Source organism: Leptonychotes weddellii, chromosome 9 (genome assembly GCF_054177405.1).
Source record: "Leptonychotes weddellii isolate Sample4059 chromosome 9, ASM5417740v2, whole genome shotgun sequence".
NCBI classification, from domain to species: Eukaryota; Metazoa; Chordata; class Mammalia; order Carnivora; family Phocidae; genus Leptonychotes; species Leptonychotes weddellii.
The window spans coordinates 77,362,226-77,381,922 of NC_138377.1; the positions used below are offsets into that span (position 1 = coordinate 77,362,226).

The 19,697-nt window shown below is 46.6% G+C and overlaps 1 protein-coding gene across 1 annotated transcript in view; it reads left to right on the forward strand.

Moving 5' to 3' along the window:
* The first annotated feature begins 655 nt into the window (after positions 1-655).
* Positions 656-19,697, forward strand: part of LOC102749990 (uncharacterized) — a 106,904-nt gene continuing 87,862 nt past the window's right edge. The window contains exons 1-2 of the mRNA XM_081831041.1: positions 656-1,593; positions 6,496-6,586. Coding sequence (XP_081687167.1) covers positions 1,552-1,593; positions 6,496-6,586 — 133 coding nt within the window. The 5' untranslated portion in view covers positions 656-1,551. The remainder of the gene's footprint in view (positions 1,594-6,495; positions 6,587-19,697) is intronic.

Below are 19,697 nucleotides of genomic sequence, written 5' to 3' on the forward strand. Positions count from 1 at the left end.
GCTGCACATCAGAACCCCCGGTGCCCAGGCTGCACCCCATATCAATTACATCAGAATCGCTCGGTGGGACCAGGCTGGGCACCCCCGTGCTCTTCAAAGCTCTCCAGGTGCTTGTGGTATGCAGATGATGTGGAGTTCACGAATTAAGAACATAAAACACTTATACCAGAGCTTTCTGTTTGGGCGTGTCGTCTTGGGGTTCAGATCCTGCCCCCATGACTTACCAGTTATGCCACTGCAAGTCTCCCCACTTGTGAAAGCCTCAGTCTCCTCATCTGTAAAGTGAGCATAATAATAAAAGTGCCTACGTCATAGGGCTGACGTAGGAATAAATGCACTCACCTGCTTACACCAGCAGGTCAGTCGTTTCCTTCCAACTAGTCTTCTTCTTTGCCTCTCTGTACCCCCGAGTTGTAAATTCCTGAGTCTACTCCAGCTTTTACGTTTCTAGTACTTTGTTCAGTGCTTTGCACATAACGGTCCTCAATAAATATGTATTGAATCAACGAGCTGGAAGGGGATTCTTGTGTAACATTAAGACCTGCTTCCAAATTTAGCTCTGGAATAAATCCAGGATCCATATACTGATTTTGTTTAGCCATTTATTCCTTTTTTTTTTTTTTTGAGTGTCTACTCAAAAAAGTGCCAGGCTCTAAGAATTTGAAGATAAAGATAAAAGTGCTGTCACTGAGGAGTTGAGAGTCTAGGGAGGACACAGATTCATGAGCTTGTATCTTCTTTATTATGCTATAAAGATGGCACAGAAGCACTCCCAGCACACGGCGATGGGGGGTGGGATGCGTCTGCACAGAGGATGGGAGATGACCTTTAAGCTGGGTCTAATGAGAAGGAGCTTGCTCTATGGAGATGCAGGGAAGGGCATTAAAGACAGAGGGAACAGCACCGACAAAGCCAGAGAGGCCTGGAGGGTGTGGTGCAATCTGAGGATGGTTTGCTATGAGAGGAGAGAGCTTGGGGTCAGGAGTGGTGGGAGATGAGGCAGGACAAGCAGGTTGTGGCCCGAATGGCAGAGGCTTGAGGGCTGGGCTCCCAGGACGGAGCTTTACCCTGTCAGGCAGGGAGGGCCCAGTCATGTTTGTGAGCCAGGGAGGTAAACAGAGCACACTGTGCTAGTTTCCTTCTGTAAAGCCGTTTGGCAGCCGCTCCTTCCTCCGGTGAGTCCTGACACTGGGTGTCCCGGCCTGGGAGAGGCCTGTGGGGTGAGAGCAAGCTTTGCCCCTACTTCTGAGACGGAAGGTCAGATGAAGGAGAGTGGGTGTGCAAGAGGGTGTAGGGTGGGGGCGGTGATGATTCCTGAGAGTTTCTATTTGGTGGAGGCAAACTGTCGGGTTCAGACCAGCTGGAAAAGCCGGGGCAGCCTCTTGGAAGGGGCCCTGGGCTGGCTGTGGAGTCAGGATGCTGCCCTTTCTGTTTGTTTTAAAACACAGCTCTGCCCTTACCAGCTCTGGGACCTTGGGCACTTGATGCCCTTCAGCTTCATCAGCTGTAAAACATAGGGCGTGCACCAGGTGATCTTCCAACTCTGACTCCATGGGAAGAGGAAGCTCAGGGGAGCAGCTTGGGATTTGGAGGGTAAGCAGCTGCAGGTGGGGGCTTTCAGACAGAACGAAGCCTCCTCCAGAGGGGGCAAGAGGCTTTTGAGAGTGGGTGGGAGACAAGGCTCACCAGTGCTGCTGGGAGACCTGGCCTCAGCCCCAAGGCCCGGACTGGACGTGGGGGAGTGGAGTTCCCAGCCAGGCCCAGCAGATCGGAGTCCACACGCCTCGGTGAGGCTGCCCAGGGTAAAGTGCTAGAATGCAGCTGGGGTCCAGCTGCTCCAGCCCCCATGGGGGTTCCCTCCTTTCCCAGCTGCCCGTGGGTCCCCCAGCATAGTGTAGTTCAGGGGGTTAAGCCCAGGGGCAGATACCAGGCTCCAGGGGGGAGGGTGGTGGGTGATAGTGGAAGTTCAGCAGGGCCCCTGGGCTGTGAGCCTAAGGAAAGCGGGGCTGGGCACCTCACTGGGCCTCCCAGGGGACCAGCCCTGTCTCCTGCTTAGTCATAGTCACCGTGAAGTCCTCAGGTTCACACACATCCTTGTTTTGAGAAATATTTCCTTATACCTTTACTAGCATGAGGCTCCACCATTTTTCTGAATATATGATAGATACTAAGATAAATATTATATTACTTTTTTAAAATGCAAACACTTTTTTTAGGTGTGGATGGATTAAAAGACCTGGCAGGCATTCACACAGCCAGCACTTACTGAGAGTTGACAGCGCTGAGCCCTGTGCTCACTCTGTACAGGAGAGCAGGATCCCATGGAACCACCTGGAAGGTTCAGGGAAGACTCTCATGAGGAGAGGACCCTGAGCTGAGACCTGGACAGCTAGAGAGATTGGCCAACTGAAGGAGGGAGGCATTTCAGGAAAAGGAACAGCCTAGGCAGAAGGCAGAGATGCTGATTGTGGTGAGCAGACAGCTGACTCCCAACAACTGCATTCAATTATCCGTATACATCTCTGTTTACTCTCTGTCCCCCCTGCTAGACCACAAGCTGCAGGAGAGGGAATGGTGTGCATTATCTTCTCTGCAGAATTCCTGTGCTCTGCACAAAGCCTAGCACATAACAAGTGTTCAATGAAACTGGTATTAAGTGAACAAGTAAATGGGAAATGATTCTCATGTTAATATGAGGTCAAGTCAGAAAGGGCTGTGAAGCTGTGCTAATGAGTTTGGGTGTTATCTTCGGATAATTGGGAGCCACTGAAGGTTTCTTTTATTTTTCCTAAAGAGTAATGATTTTTTTTTTTTTTAAAGCTTTTATTTACTTGACAGAGAGAAAGAGACAGTGAGAGCAGGAACACAAGCAGAGGGAGTGGGAGAGGCAGAAGCAGTCTTCCCGTGGAGCAGGGAGCCTGATGCGGGGCTTGATCCCAGGATCTGGGATCATGGCCTGAGCCGGAGGCAGGCGCTTAAAGACTGAGCCACCCAGGCGCCCCGCCACTGAAGGTTTTAAATAGGGGAATGACTTGGTCAGCTTTGTGCTCTAGGAATCCCTTTTTGGCTTTGTCTGGAGAATGGCTGGAGCCAGAGTCCAGGTGGCAGAGGCTGGTGACCTAAATCCAGCCATGGCTGTGGAGATGAGGGGACTGCACAGACTTGAGAGTTCAGGGAGATGTGCTCTAGGGGCCGGGGAGCACCTGGGCATTAGGAGTGAGGGAGACTGAGGTGGCCAGCAGGATGCCCAGGCTGGTGGGTTTGGCAGGTTTACCCACCGAAGTCCCGCAGCACTGTGCGCACCCTCCATCACTGTCCTTACCTCGAGGCATTGTTATGATTTCTGATCTCTTTATGTGACTCTCCCAGGGCCAGGCCCTATTCACCTTCACATCCTTTGTGCCTGGCACAGTGCCCAGCACACAGTACTCCTCAGTGGGTGTTTACTGGATGAAATTCTGATTGGACGTTGTATGTACAACTTTAAGGGTGGGTGGTATTACTATTTAATAAATGCAATGTGATATGCATCTTTTAAAACATAGGGCACATGCAAGAAAAAGACATTTAAGTTTGGGGAGCAGTGGTCAGAGGCCTGGGAGAAGGGCTGGGGAAGGAAGAGGGGTGTGGGGGGTGGGAGGGAGGGGTCCTCCCTGGGCAGTGAGGACTGAGCAAAGGAGGCCTCCTAGGTTTGGCAGCTGACGCTCAGTGCTCCCTCTTCCTGAGGTGGGACCCTGTGGGAAGCAGCAGGTTTGGAGGACTAGGTTCAGTTTGGGTGCCTGTGGGACATCCGGTTCGTGACAGAAATTGGTGGGTGGGGGAGGCCTGGGCCCCTGGGTGGCTCAGTCATTTAGGCATTCAACTCTTGATCTCGGCTCAGCTCTTGATCTCAGGGTCATGAGTTCAAGCCCAGCATTGAGCTCCACGCTGGGTGAGGAGCCTACTTACTTAAAAAAAAAAAGAGGGGGGAGATAGAAATTAGAGTGTCTGCAGCAACAGCAGGTTCTGGAAAGAACAAGAGTGTGGCAAGATGTGGAACAGAGGGCTGAGATGCCCCAGAGAGAAGGACTTTGAAGGAAGGGGCTGGGAGCGCCTGGGTGGCTCAGTCGTTAAGCATCTGCCTTCCACTCAGGTCATGATCCCAGGGTCCTGGGATCGAGCCCCTCATCGGGCTCCCTGCTCAGTGGGGAGTCTGCTTCTCCCTCTCCATCTTTCCTGGCTCATGTTGTCTCTCTCTCTCAATAAAATATTTTAAAATATGTTTAAAAAAAAATTCAGAATGATGGACACCTGGGTGGCTCAGGTCATGATCCTGGGGTCCTGGGATCCAGCCCTGCCTCAGTGTCCCTGCTCGGCTGGGAGCCTGCTTCTCCTTCTCCCTGCCGCTCTCCCTGCCTGTGCTCTCTATCTCTCTGTCAAAAAAACCCCCACAAAAACCCAACTCTTAAGGAGCGGGGGGCTGAGGGGTGAGTGAGGGCTGGAGAAGCACCAGCAGCTCCTACCTCTGCACTGAGGGGGTCCTGTGACTTCCTCTCACCCCCATCACCCTCCTCATTATTACCACCCCACTGTTACTGCCAGGGAGAGCCACCAGCTCTGTAGATGTCTAACGGGCACATGGAGCAAAAAGCCCTGATGGGTGGCATTGATTGATTTCTGTGGTGTAACTATTCCCGCTGTGACCAGTTTCAGGCTACGAACATGACAGGGCTGAATGCAGAAGGGGATGAGGCGTGCAGTACACAGTATGCAGTGTTTACACTTTCCTATAACACTCCCGCTGTGCAGACACGGCAGGTGGACAGCCTCGAGAGCATGTATAATTACAACCTGTAATTAAGTAGGAAATGAGGAGTTTTGAGTCTTCATTGTTTTTTAAAAGTATAGCTTATTTTCTTGTAAGTTTTTATCATTTAATTTTTAAAATAGTGGCTGTTTAACAGCTGGTCTGCCAAATTCCTGGAAATTTAACAGTTAGCTCTTGCAAGCAGTACAGCAGACTGGCCCCAGCAAACCACTGAGGGCTCCCTGGGCCAGGAGAAAAGGGGGAGACCCCAAACCCCAAATTTTAGGGGAGGACATTTCCACCAGTGTGGATCTCCTCTGGCATCCTCCCCTATCGGGGCCATGGGCACCGTCAGTCTGGGTGGCAGGTGATGGGCAGCGAGCCTCAGCATCCCTGTTTAGAGTAAGACCCAGAGGAAGCAGAGCCTGGGCCCCCCTCCCACCTGCAAACATGTGCTTTCCTGGTACTGGACCCCTGGGCCCTGTGCTTACCCAGACCCCAGCCTCTGGACACCTACCCTGACAGCCCAGAGCTAGGAAGTTTGAGTGACGCAATGCCCTTTGTCTTTGAAGGTGTGAAATCTTGTGAGGGTTGGAACTTCCACACTGGGGATGATGGGGCAAGCCTGCTTTCCGAGCAATGAAGAAAACAAAAGGGAATAGAGCCTCTTTTGTTTGTTTATTATGGGCTGCAATGCGAGGCGGGTAGTGCTGGGTCTGACTGGACGTGGGAAATGAAGAGAGCTTCAAGGCTGCTAACTCAACCTGGGCTCACTTCTCAACAGAGAGAATGAAAAGCACTGATGAGTCCATTGGACACATTCTAAATGTGTGAGTCTTTGCGCTAGGTCTTGGTGACATCAGGGATGATGACACACAGCAGTGAAAACTTAGTCTTGGCTACCCCAGGAAATGAGTTGAATCTCTAGCTTGATGCTCCTTGTTCCTGTCAATGACCATTGGGAAGGCTGGAGGAAAGAGGTCACCTTCCACCACATCCCAAGTATGTCTCGGTCCCTGGTTGATGTCTTTCCCTCAGCCAAAGGTACCTTTCCCTTGTCCATAATCACAGCTCATCACAAGGCAACCTGTCACACCAGGCTCCGTCCTAGCTCCCTCTCAGAAGAGCTACCTCTACTTACTTGTAGGGCTTCTGCATTCTCTCTGGGGTCTTCCTTTGAGTGTGGGGTTTATATGCTCTGCTTTCTAAGCTCAGGAAGGCTAGGACCTTGTCATTCACCCATTCATTCATTCATTCATTCCCTTATTCATTCATTGGGGAGGGGGGTTGAGGAGGAGAAGGAAGATGGAAGGTCTCTCCAAGACCGAGCGTGGGGCTGCTCAAGGGGAGCATCCACTCTGAGGGGAGGCAGAGTGGGCAGGCCGCTCATCACTTACGAGGCCTCATGTTCGTTCAAACATGTTCATTCACTCTTCAAATGCCATTTCCATCACAGCGCATGGACTGGTTTCCCGCTAGGGTTCTGAGACCCATCATGGCAGTTTTCAGCAATCATAAGATATAACTAATGGGGGAAAAAAAAAAGGAAAAAGGGAGAGGAGGTGGAAAAATCTCTCTAGCCCTTCACCAACCCCAGTTCTGCTGTCCTCTCAGACCCCGTGCTATGGGTGCCTACCTTCTGTAAAGAGTGAAACCGTATCCCAATGCCGTGCATGGTACTTATTCTCTTTTTGTTTTTTTTTTATCAGCCTGCAGGTTACTCTCAGAGGATATTCCCATGGATTCTGCTTGGTGTCCCCCTGCCTGAGGACAGCCTCACCCCTGCTTTTCTGCCTTCTGGTAAAGACCTTTTTATTCCTTTATTCTGAGCAAAAAAGATTAATGTGTTGTTCCCTTTAAGAAACCCAGTGCTATCTGTATTCTGTGTAGCTGCATAATGGTTTAAAGTTTGATTTCTCACCCTTTAATGTTGCTTACTTGTAAAATATCTTGGGAGATTTAGCTGAAATTCGGGCATAGGCCGTGGAAGGCTCAGATGTGGGACTAGATTGCCACCTACTGGTCACTTCTGAGTATGACAAATTGAACTTGCATTGAGCCTCCTGTTCGTTCATACAGGTGAAAATGAGTTGATTTGAAAGTTAAAAGGTGGAAAAGGTGTATGCAACAACAGGTGTAACTAACAAAGGATTTGTGCCAGAATCCATAAAGAACTCTTAAAAATTAATATAAAGAATGCAATAGAAAAATGAGCAAGAGGGGCGCCTGGGTGCCTCGGTTGTTTAAGCATCTGACTCTTGGTTTCTTCTCAGAGAGTGATCTCGGGGTCCTGAGATCAAGCCCCACAACAGCCTCTGTGCTCAGCATAGAGTCTGCTTGTCCCTCTCCCTCTGCTCCCCCCCCACCCCCCATCTCTGTCTCTCTCTCTCAAGTAAATAAATAAATGTCTTAAAAAAAGAAAATTGAGCAAGAGACTTTTAAGGGGGCACTTCATGAAAGAGGATATCCAATGGACAATGAATTTATAAAAGATGGTCAACTTCTTATTCTTAGACTCTTGGGGGAGGAAGAGAGGTGGAGAAAGGCCCAAGTATAGTGGAAGACTGAATACTTAAACAGCAAAAAAAATTTCCCAAGTAATTCAGATTTTACCCACTAGGGGGAGAAATTTCACCTCATTTTGCATCAGGGAGATGCAAATTAAAACCACAATGAACTACCACCACATACCCTCCAGAATGGTTAAAACAGAAAGGCTAACAATGCCGAATTGGCAAAAACGTGGGGCAACAGGTACTCTTACTGCTGGAGAAAATCAAACTGACACAACTTGGAAAAATTGTTCAACATTATCTAAAAAAAGTTGAACATTGACATACCCTAGACCATAGCAACCCGAGTCCTTGGTATACACCCAACACAAACGTGTGCACATGGACACGAAGAGGTGTACAGGATTGTTTATAACAGCATTATTGGTAGTAGCCAGAACTGGAAACCCCAAATGTCCATGAAAAATAGGCTGGATAAATAAATTGTCATATAGTAATGCAATGGAATTCCTAACAGCAAAACAATAACAACAAAAGCAAACAAAAAAACCTGGCTTCAAAGGAAGTGAGGCATAAAATAATGCACACTATATGATAATAAGTGTATAAAGGTACAAAACAGTTTACACTGTTAGATATCAGGATATTGGTGACCTCCGGCATGGAAGATGGAAGCCAGGATTGGGCCCCGGCTTGAGAAGGCCTTCTGGGGTTGGTAGCGTTAGGTTTCTTCACCTGTGTGCCTAAAGGAGATGTGTTGACTTTGTGATAATTTATCTTTGATTGGAGCACTTAAAAATATATTTAACACTTCAGTTATAAAGTTAAAAAGTAAATATTTTAAAGTGGAAGTGTGTGTGGGGGGTGCCTGACCAGGAGCGTAGAGGCAAGAGTGTGGAAAGGAGACAGCAGAAACTCAGGGCAGGACGGAAGTAGGTGTTGGCCCTGAAACAATCCCCAGGCAATTCCGATTCTACCCTCGGGGTGGGGGGGGGGTTCCTTCCAGTCCTTTCCCCCTGAGAATTCTGGCCTTAGGCAAACATTCTGTTTTGACTTTTTTTTCTTTTGAACTCTTTCTGTAGGGAAAATGTCCACAAGTGGAATAATTTGGTCAAAGGGTACAGCTCTTTTAATGTCTTGTTTCATAAGCTTTGCCAAACTGTCCTCCTGAACAACCTAGAGCAACCCAGCATGGCCCCAAAGGACATGTTTCCTCAGGCCTTCCAACAGTAGATTTTTAAAACAGGGTCCTTCCGTAGGTGAATGGATAAAGAAACTGTGGTACCTCAAGACACAGGAATGTCTTTGGTGCTAAAAAGAAATGAGCTCTCAAGCCATGAGAAGACATAGAGGAACCTTAAGTACACATTACTCAATGACAGCAACCAGTCTGAGAAGTCTACACACTGTATGACTCCATTTGTGTGACATTCTGGAAAAGGCTAAACTAGGGAGACAGTAAGAGGATCCATGGTTGAGGAGGGTTAGGGAGGAGGGCTGGATGAAGAGGTGGAGCACAAAAGATTTCTGTGGCAGTGACCCCACTCTGTATGATATGATAATGGAGGATCATGTCAGTATAAATTAGTCCAAACCCATAGAAGATACAACATAAAGAGTGAAGCCTCATATAAACTATGGACTTTGGATGACAACGATGTGTCAATGGAGGCTCATCAATTGCAAAAAGTTGTAACCACCGTGACAGGGGATGTTGATACTGGCTGTGCATTCGGTTGGGGGAGGGGTGAGTGGCAGCGTCTATGGGAAATTTGTACCTTCCACTCAGTTTTGCTGTGAACCTAAAACTGCTCTGGAAAAAATAAAGCCTTAAGAAAAATGCTGGCAGATCCAGTGAGAAGTCAGCTAAGCAAAAGCCTGAGGAAGCACTCTCAGGGGCAGGAAAGATCAGAGAGAGAGCAGTTCCTGGATGAAGAGAGCACTGAGGGGGTGCAGGGGGGGGTGCGGGGGGAGGGGGAGTGCGGGCGGGGTGGGGGGACGATGGGGCGTTTGGGGGAGGGGTAAGTTCTGGAAGAAGACACCCAGCAGCTAAGATAGGTGGTTTCTTATTGGGAGATGGACAGTGGGAACAGTGAGAACCAGAAGAGTGAGATGTTTGCCGTGTCGCTTCTATATGGCCTTAATTTTTGAACCTTATGACAGTTTATGTATTGATATTAGAGAAAGCTTGAAACCTAGTAACTTCAAAGGCTGAGATACGTCCGGTGGTGTTGTCACTGGGAAGAGCACTGGGGGAGAGATTTGGTCAAGAGGAGGCAGTAAAATCCGAAGTCTAATAAACCTGGGTGAGTAGGAGGAGAAGCAGAGACAGACGCCCCACGCTTGCTTGCCTGACTTTGGTTGCGAGGCAGGGAGGGAAGTAGGCAGGGCCAGATCCAGGGAGGTTTACTTTGCTGAGAGATTTGAGATATCTACTGAGGGCGAAGGGGTGAGAGGGCAGGAATCCCAGGGAGGGAGGGTTGAAGGCCAGGAGGCTGGGAACCCAGAGCTTGGCGAACCCTGCCCAGGGGCTAAGCAGGCTGGGGTGTGGTGAGGCCCGGGAACAGGGGAGGCCACAGGGGCCGCCCAGGAATTTTGCAACAGATTCATGCTCGGGTGGAGGCTTGCGCAGATGGCTTCTGAGGCCCTTGTGGATCTGATACTTTCTGCACTGCTGGGAATGTTCTATATCTTTGCTGTCCAGTGTGGTAGCCACAAGCCACATAAAGCTATTGAGTGCTTGAAATGTGGCTCAAGTGACTTCAGAACTGAATTTTTAGTTTTATTGAAGTTTTTTAACGCTCAATTTTAACTGAGATATAGTTGACAAACAATACCCTGCACATATTTAAAAAGTACAGTTTAATAATATTTGGTATGTTGGGCGCCTGGGTGACTCAGTTGTTAAGCGTCTGCCTTCGGCTCAGGTCATGATCCCAGGGTCCTGGGATCGAGTCCCGCGTCGGGCTCCCTGCTCGGCGGGAAGCCTGCTTTTCCCTCTCCCACTCCCCCTGCTTGTGTTCCCTCTCTCACTGTGTCTCTCTCTGTCAAATAAATAAATAAAATCTTTAAAAATAATAATAATAATAATATTTGGTATGTGAATGATACCCATACCTGTGAAACAATCATCACACAGTTGAGACAATGAGCATATCTCTCAGCCCAGGGTCCCCTCACATGCCTTTGTAATCCTTCCCTCTCGCCCTTTGCTGGTCTTTTTTTTTTTTTTTTTGAATATTTTATTTTTTTATTTGAGAGAAGAGAGAGAGAGCACAAGCAGGGGGAGGGGCAGAGGGAGAGGGAGAAGCAGACTCCCCGCTGAGCAGGGAGCCCAATGTGGGACTTGATCCCAGGACCCTGAGATTGTGAGCTGAGCTGAAGGCAGATGTCTAACTGACTGAGCTACCCAGGCAGTGCCTTATGCTGTTCTGTCCATCCCCAGGCAACCGCTGACCTGCTTTCAGTCAGTATAGATTAGTTTGAATTTTATATAAGTGGAATTATCCAATATTTATTTTTTGTCAACTTTACTTGCTTGGCATAATTATTCAACGATTCTTCCATGTTGTGTGTATCGATAGTTCATTCCAAAATTTATCACTCAGTAGTAGTCTGGTGTATGGATATACTACAGTTTTTTTAATCCATTCATCTGTAGATGGACATTTGCTTCTTTTCTCCAGTTTTGAGCGGGTGCAAATAAAGTTACTATGTACATCATTACACGGGTCTGTGTGTGGACATATGCTTTCATTTTTTTTTTTTAAGATTTTATTTATTTATTCATGAGAGACAGAGAGAGAGAGAGGGAGGCAGAGGGAGAAGCAGGCTCCCCATTGAGCAGGGAGCCCGATGCGGGACTCGATCCCAGGACCCTGGGATCATGACCTGAGCCGAAGGCAGACGCTTAACCATCTGAGCCACCCAAGCGCCCTGCTTTCATTTTTCTTAGGTATGTATCTAGGAATGGAATGGCTGGAGCATATCATAGGTGTAACTTGACAGTGTTATTTAATTTTAATTAATCGTAATTAAAATTTCAATGGCCAGATGTAGCTAGTGGCTACCACATTGGGCAGCACAGTTCTAGAAGGTATTTATTACTCCCATGATTCTGTACTGGGGAGAGACTTTGACTGCTTCTCTAACTGAGGATTTATTCATTCATCATTCATGCAGCGAAGATCTATTGAGACCCGCTTTGTGCCACTCATTGTGCTAGACACTAAGGATGGGATGGGGCAAGATGGGGTGGACCCTGTCCTTGAGGTGCTTACCGTCTAGTGGACTCTGTTGGCTGGGTTATGGGCGTATGAAGTCCACTGAGGAGGGAGAGGAAGAATCCAGCGTGATTATAAAGTAGAGTAGTTCAAGTCTGCTTAGGCTGTTGGGATGGCCCCAGGTGGGGTGTGGGTTAGGATGAAGGATGAAGCCTCTTCCTCTCCTACTGATGTAGCCTGTGAGAATCAGAAGCAAGTACAGGGATGATGGTGTGTTTGGAGAACAGCAGGGCAGTTGGTGAATTTGGTGTTTCAGGTAGTGGGGGACATTGCCTGCGCGGGGGGTGGAGGGAGGAAGGTGCTGTGCTAGGACTAATTGCGCCTGTCCTAGGGACATGGTGGGGGCCCTACAGGGAGTGATCAGCTCATGGGAACTCCCCACAATCTGAGCCTGCACTCTGTCCCTGCGACACCATATAGACACATCTCTGCTGATGTTTCCCGCTAGAGAAAAACTATTTTTAGGTCCTGATTTAGTGGGTGTGGGTGTATTAAGCCAAAGAATCTTCCTAAGAATTTTTAGGTCCTTCTGCTCGTGACTCACACTTTCTGCTTGTGGAGGCTTTGGCCAGAAGCAGCCCCACGCCCAGGATTTTGGTGGAAGGAAGTGCAGTGCCGTGAGAGGCCATGATCTGTGCTGGCGTGGTTACGACTCACTCACTTGGGGAGCAGATCCTGCATCTCAACTGTGTATTGAAGTCGTGACTTTGAAGTTGTTTGTAGGGCATCAGGAAAGCTTCTGGTGAGGCCAGGGAAGCTCAGGAGACCAAAACGGGAATAATGGCAGCTTCAGCCGCTGTTCAGTGAGCACCCAGCCTGAGCCAGACGCTCTGTGCTGTCATTACTCCACGGAGTTCTCACAACAGTCCTGAGACCAGCTAACGTTATGACCCCCACTTTAACAAGGAAAAAAACAGAGCGCAAAGAGGTCAAGTAATTTACCCAAGTTCCTACTGATGGAACCGGAATGTAAACTCGGGGTTACTTCCGCCCCGGTGAGAAGAGGCTGATGGGTATGAAATGGCCTGACATAAAATCTCAGATAACAGTTGCTTTCCATCCTTACATGAATCCCTGGTGTGAGAGTCTACCTGAATTATACTAAGTAGCTATGTCTAGGAGGGACACTTGCGATTTCTCACGGAGGGAGTAGGGAGCGGGGAAGGAGAGGGCAATTTACTGAACAGCAAGCATCGTGCTAGACATTTTATGGACATCATAATAGTTCACCCCTAAGCAAGCCTGTGACATCTAGGGTGTTACCTTGTACAGCTGGGAGGTCTAGGTGCTTGCTCAGGTCACCCAGTGATTAAGCTCACCGAGCTGAATTTGAACCCCCACAGGCTGCCTCCAAACCTTTTCCCTGCCCTCACACCTCTCCTTAACTTCTCACCAACAAAGTACCCAAGAGAGGAGGCAGTAAGAGCAGAGCCCCTTGGGGTCTCTAATTGCAAAAAATATTGGTCAGCCTCGGGCAGTTCTGGCAGAGATGAGGTCAGAGTCCAGGTAACCTGTCCATCCCGTGGCGCACTTACTGATGAAGCAGGCACGTTCCTGCTGTGGGCCTCGTCACAGTCGTCCCACCCCGCAGCTGCGCACGCAGGCAGGTTCTTGCTGTGGCCGAGAGCAGCCACCGCGGGCCCTCGGAGAGCGTCACGAAACTGCATTAGCTCATTTAGAAGGTCGTCCCCGCTCCCACCCATCTCGCCAGAAAGGCGGAGAGCATGGATGCTGGAGCCAGCCTGCCTGGATTTGAATCCCAGCTCAGCCACTTATTGGCTGACCTTGGGCAAGTTTCTTAACCTCTCCTTGTCTCCGTTTCCTCATCAGCCAAACCGGGGTGATAATAACTCATAGGGTTGTTCGGTAGGATTCCCGAAAACCCGAAAAGCTTTTAGAGCCAGTGCCTGGCACATACAGTGCTAAGCATTCAATCAGGGCTTTATTATTGTTATTGATATTATTATTATTCAGACAGCCAGACTGAAGCCCTGCAAAACAGAGTAACTTGTCCAATGAGACATGCCTAGCAAAGCTGAGACCAGGGTCCCTTCTTCTGTCTCTTACTCCAGTGGATTCGTGTATACTTGGTTATCCGTTTTAACAGTGAGAATAAAGATCGATTTAAACTCCATCAGTACTTTCAAAGTAGTGTGAGCTGTTCCCCGATTTCAAGCTGAAAATAGTTCCTGTTCATCTTCTAAGAATAAAGCGTCTTTGTAAAAGGAACAAGCTGTCACCAGCAAGACTGGAATTGACAGGAGCTAGCTCGGGGCTCCCACGGGGCTCCTGGAGATGATCAGGTTCTGTAAGTGCTAATAACTGCTAGCTGTTAACAGCAATTTAGTTGCAGTTAATTGTGTAATTGTCTGGGGTGTTTCAGAAGAGTGTCTCACTTCTATTGTAATCTTAAAGAGACACAGAAAAGAACCAGAAATTCTTGAATAGCTGTGCTGTAATTATACATACCCTAAGAATAAAGAAACCAATTCTCTGTTATTGGGAGATGGCCAATCTGGAACATTTTTTTCAGAGGAGCTGGTTTACGCTAGGGTTTCAGTTACATTATGGGAAAAAGATTACAGCATTGACAATGGGGGTTCTTAGGGCTCCTTAAAAAAATTTGCATGCAAAAATAGGTATTTAGTGGATGTGGAATTTCCAACTGTGGGAACATTCACACAGGCCTCCTGCGTCTCCAACACTGGAAATTCAAAGAGAAGACCTATGTCCCTCCCCAAGGGGCTTGTGGGTCATCAGACAGCGGTGGCTCCCACAGGGACCAAATCGGGGAGGTGGGCACAGACCTAATTCACATAGGGAGAGCAAGGAAGGCTTTCTGGAGATGATGCCCGAGGAGAGTCTTTAAGGATGAGCTGCGTTTTGTGAGGTCAAGAACTTGGGGAAATGATCTTCCAGATAAAGAAGGGGCAAAGGAGCAGAAGCTAAGAAAATTTGCCTTGTTCTATGAGCTGCAAGACCGGCGCTGCTCAGTTAGTCAAGTAAAAAAAAAAATAATAGGCAGTGCATTTTTTTTTTTTTGAGATTTTATTTATTTATTTATGAGAGACAGAGAGGCAGAGGCAAGGAGCCCAATGTGGGACTCGATCCCAGGACCCTGGGATTATGACCCGAGTCGAAGGCAGACGTTCAACAGACTGAGCCACCCAGGCACCCAAGGCAGTGCATCTGTGAAGGGATAAACTTGTAGTAATAATGATGTGTTCTCTGCACTTTCACTATCTAGCTCATTTAATCCTCATAAAAGTCACATGAGGTAGGGACAGTTAATATTACTGTTTTGCAGACAGAGACACTGAGGCACAGAGAAGTTCAATAAGTTTTCCCAAAATCTCACTGTTAGGAAGGGAGGGCCAGGATGGAAATCTAAACAGCCTGCTCTGAGTCCATACCTCTGTGTGAGCTCACAGAGAAAGCATCTGTTTGGTTTGGAGCTATCTACTAACTAACCCAAGATATCTACTAGATCTTACCCACTCCCAACCCAGATGAGATCAGCTTTAACCCAAAATTCCATGGCTTGTGGGAAGTTCACTGACTTCCTGGAAATTTCTGTGAATTATTGGAGGCTTGTGTTTTTGTTGTTTCCCATGGTTCACATTCTCAGTGTAGAATTTCTGAGCTGTTTCTTGGTCTTAATCCTGTCTCGGTGATAGTCCAGTGGTGGGCACAACCCCTTCTCCTTGATTTAACCACCTTTCCCTCTCCCCAAGCAATGTAAGCATTGACTTAAGATTTGGGGGCTGGCTGTGACCAGCGGGTCCCAATGTATGTTGACTGTAATGTGAAACAGCCCCTCCCCTCACAAACAAGACCAGGTGCGGACACAGAAGTGCACTGTCCTGGGAGCAAAGCAGTGGCAGGCTATCGAGGGAAGGCCAGAAGGAGCCCAGCCCCTATGGTTTGGGTTGCAACCCTTCCCAGTCACGGCTGTGAAGGCTGAGGAATGAAGAGAGGAAAGGCTAGTGAGAACAACATGCTGAGACCTGATTTAGTACCATTCTGGTGCCTCAGAAAACAAGAACTCAATTAAGAAATAGAGTAAACTTCTGGCTTTTTTTGCCAAGCATGCATATAAATTATAGAAAGTTGAGTGTTCCTGAACTATTATACTTCCACTATTTTTATACATCTATTATCTAAAACTTGGTTGTGATTTTGACTACATTAGTCTACACTGGATCCCTTTTGTATCACTTGTTTACTAGTTATAACTATATTTAAGAGTTGTCTGTGACCTTCTGTTCCTGCATTATGACTCTACCTACGTGACTTTCATCAAGGTACTTAACTTCTCCTGGTCTCAGTTTCTTCATTTGTAAAATGATTATAATATTCATCAAAATTCCATCATCAGAATTACCTAATCAAGTGCACAGTTCAGTGTCTGAAATGCTGTAAAGCCTCAAAAAAATGTTAGCAAGTATTTCCCCCATTAACCAAAAGTTGACTGTAGTTTAGTATGGCTGACGCATGGAGGGTAGGGTAGTGGTTGTAGAAAGGATGGAACTATCGGTGGAGAAGTGAGCTGTCACCAGATCACAAGGATTTTTTGGTCCTTACCAAGAGGATGGATTTTATCCTACTGGCCACAGTTTCTCAAGCCATCCCTAATAGGAGTTTGATCTTCTATTTGTAGGAGTGAGGGTATGACCCAAGATGCTCTCCAAAAACATAATATTGTTTCATTTCCTGTTTAATTTGAAAAATCCATAGGAATTTCGTGTTCTAGTCTATAACATGTTCAGTAGGAGGGAGGTGAAGACTTCAAAGATCAATTCTTGGTTGAATGATTATAAAATGAATGGCATCTGAAAGTAGTCTCAATATACCTTATAAAAAAAATTCTAACCAATTGAGCCAACTTTTTAAGATGTCCCAATTTCAATATCATGGTATCTTAGGGAATGCTTCTCAAACCATATATATATATATATACACACATATATATATATATACACTTATATATATATTTATATACAGAATCAATGGTTAAAACACTGTGAATTATATAATGCTTTGTCTTAGAGCTTTAATAAAAATGTGGACTTTGGAAAACATTCTTACACAAAAAAGCAAAGAGAGGATGGAATGGGCTTGTGTTCAGATAATGCTGAAAACTCCAGCCAAACTGTAAAGTGATTAAGAGCCTGTTGGAACTAGGATTTGTCCATAGCCTTCCCAGGTGACTATGATTTAATGAATGGAAGTCCAGGAAACTCTAATCTTCACCTCACTTTTTCAAGCCCTGACTAGAATCATTGTCTAAGGGAAATACCCCTGTAATAATTCATGCTGTCAGCAGGATTCCTCTGGGAAGGAAGTAGAGGAAAGATAACAGAGGGTGGGGTCAGATCTGCAATCCTAGGAAAGTCAAGGGAACAGAGGTGGTCTGTCTTGCTGTAGGGTTGGCCTTGCATTCATGGGGTCTCTGAAAATTTCCATTAGAGAAAAAATCCGGGGCGCCTGGGTGGCTCAGTTGGTTAAGCATCTGCCTTTGGCTCAGGTCATGACCCCAGGCTCCTGGGACTGAGCCCCACATCGGGCTCCCTGCTCAGTGGGGAGTCTGCTTCTCCCTCTGCTTCTGCCTGCAGCTCCCCCTGTGCTCTCTCTTTCTGTCTCAAATAAATAAATAAATAAATAAATAAATAAATAAAATCTTCTAAAAAAAAATCCTACTTTCTTACCAAGAAATAGCTCGATATATTTTGTAGAAAAACCAACCCCCACACACTTTTTCCATGGCATTTTTTAACTGTTAAAGAGAACAGAAGTGTTAAAAAACAAACCAACCAACCAACCCCACAAACCAACATGCAGAAACTGGCAAGTAAAACATTGACAATAGGAATCTGAAAGTCAAACCAGAATGAATTTTTGAAAAGTTCAGGAAAGGAGACATGGAAGCTATTTGGTAAATTACAAAGTATCATCTTTATATTTATTGGGTAATACCCATACGCCAGACTTTATAGTTCATGTTCTGTAAAAGTCACAGGAGAGCCTTAACCCAGAATGCTGCTTGAAAATGATGAGATCTTTGGTAATATCTCACTGAGGCTGGATTTTTAAACCTCCTAATTAATCTTAAACAGATGATTTATGTAGAGATCATATTTAGTCATAAAGCTTCATACTTCCTGCTTATGCTTAGGCTATTTCATAGCTTACAGCAATTATAATAGATCATAGATGGAATTGAGTTATAACCGGGCAACCCTCTCGGGTCCCCTCCCTCCTTGGGAGCTTTGTACTATCACTTTGCTATCACTCAATAAACCTTCCTTTGCTGCCCACCAAAACAAAACAAAACAAAAAAGAATTATAACCAAACATTATTCTAATAAATAAAACCAAAAGTTTGGCATAAATAAGAGTTTGTAAGGCTGTTACCCCAACTTAGAATTTATTTTAGCATCTGATGTGGACCAAAAAAAATGGCACAACATTTTAGATAGATCTAGCTAGGTAAGTAATCAAATAATATGTAACATCTCACTAGTATTAACTTATCTAAAACTATGTATCATTATTATTTTCAAAAATAGATGTATCTTTCCCTAAGTGACTGGAAAATTTTAAAGAACGTATTTTAAAACCCCAATAACCAATTTTCATCTTTTCTTTTTCTAAAGATTTTATTTGAGAAAGAGCAACAGAGATAGCGAGAGCGAGCACAAGCGGGGAGGAGAGGGAAAAGCAGACCCCCTGCTGAGCAGGGAGCCCAACGGGGGGCTCTATCACAGGGCCCTGAGATCATGACCTGAGCCCAAGGCAGACACTTCACCGACTGAGCCACCCAGGAACCCCCCAATTTTCATCTTATTTAACAGATAAAAGGTTATTTTTCACTTGTGAGCTCCCAGTTGGCACAAACTACCTGAGATACTTGACATATATACATTTTAATTTCCCTTTTGTCATAACTTAAAATTTAAAAATCAAGTAAATAAACCTTTATATTGAAAAGTATTTTGGGGCGCCTGGGTGGCTCAGTTGGTTAAGCGACTGCCTTTGGCTCAGGTCATGATCCTGGAGTCCCGGGATCGAGTCCCGGGATCGAGTCCCGCATCGGGCTCCCTGCTCAGCGGGGAGCCTGCTTCTCCCTCTGACCCTCCCCCCTCTCATGCTCTCTCTCTCAAATAAATAAATAAAAAATCTTTAAAAAAAAAAAAGTATTTTGATTCATTTTTTTAGAGAGAGAGAGCGTGCACATATGCAGGGTGGGGGCAGATGGAAAGGAGAGAATCCCAAGCAGACTTCCTGCTGAGCATGGAGCCCGATGCAGGGCTCGATCTCACAATGCTGAGCTCATGACCTGAGCTGATACCAAGAGTTGGACTCAACCGACTGAGCCACCCAGGCACCCCTTGAAAAGTGTTGTTAAATGATCCTGGTGTTCGGGGTAGAAAACTGCTTTGCTAGTGTACATTAGGTCATATGGCACATTTGAAATCTTGCCACTCTCTTCCTCTTTCTGCCCCAAACTCCGAGGAGGATATAGAAAATAAAAAAGACAAAGGGAGGGAGAGAACCTTTGGTGGCTCAGGTAACCTTCAGATTGGCCCATCTCAAACTTCCAACAGGATCTGGACAAGTTTGCTGCACCCATATATGTTGTTATAGCCTGAAAGGGTACAACAGTGTACACCAGGGGCAGGCAAACTCTTCCTATAAATGATCGGAGAGCCAATCTCTTTGTATGTGTCCTAACTCCTCTACTCTCTGCGACTGCGGCATGAAAGCAGCCAGACGATCCACGGTCTAAGGAGTATGGCTGTGCTTGACGAACACTGTACACTGAAATGTAAAGTTCAACTTAATTTTCATAGCATATTCTTACTCTTCTTATTTTTTTTAACCATTAAAAAAATATAAACACCATTTTGAGCTCCTTGGGCCACACAAATCAGGCTGTAGGCCAGACTTGGCCGGTGAAGCAGTGTGTGCTGACCAACCCCTCATCTACACTCCCGGAGGGTCAGCAGGTCATCATGCCCAGACTTCACGAAGGCCCTCACCAATCTTACTTGAGCGGGAGCCTCGCTCTTCCCTTTCTGCCACTGTTGCTGGGGCTGCAGGGATATTAAAAGT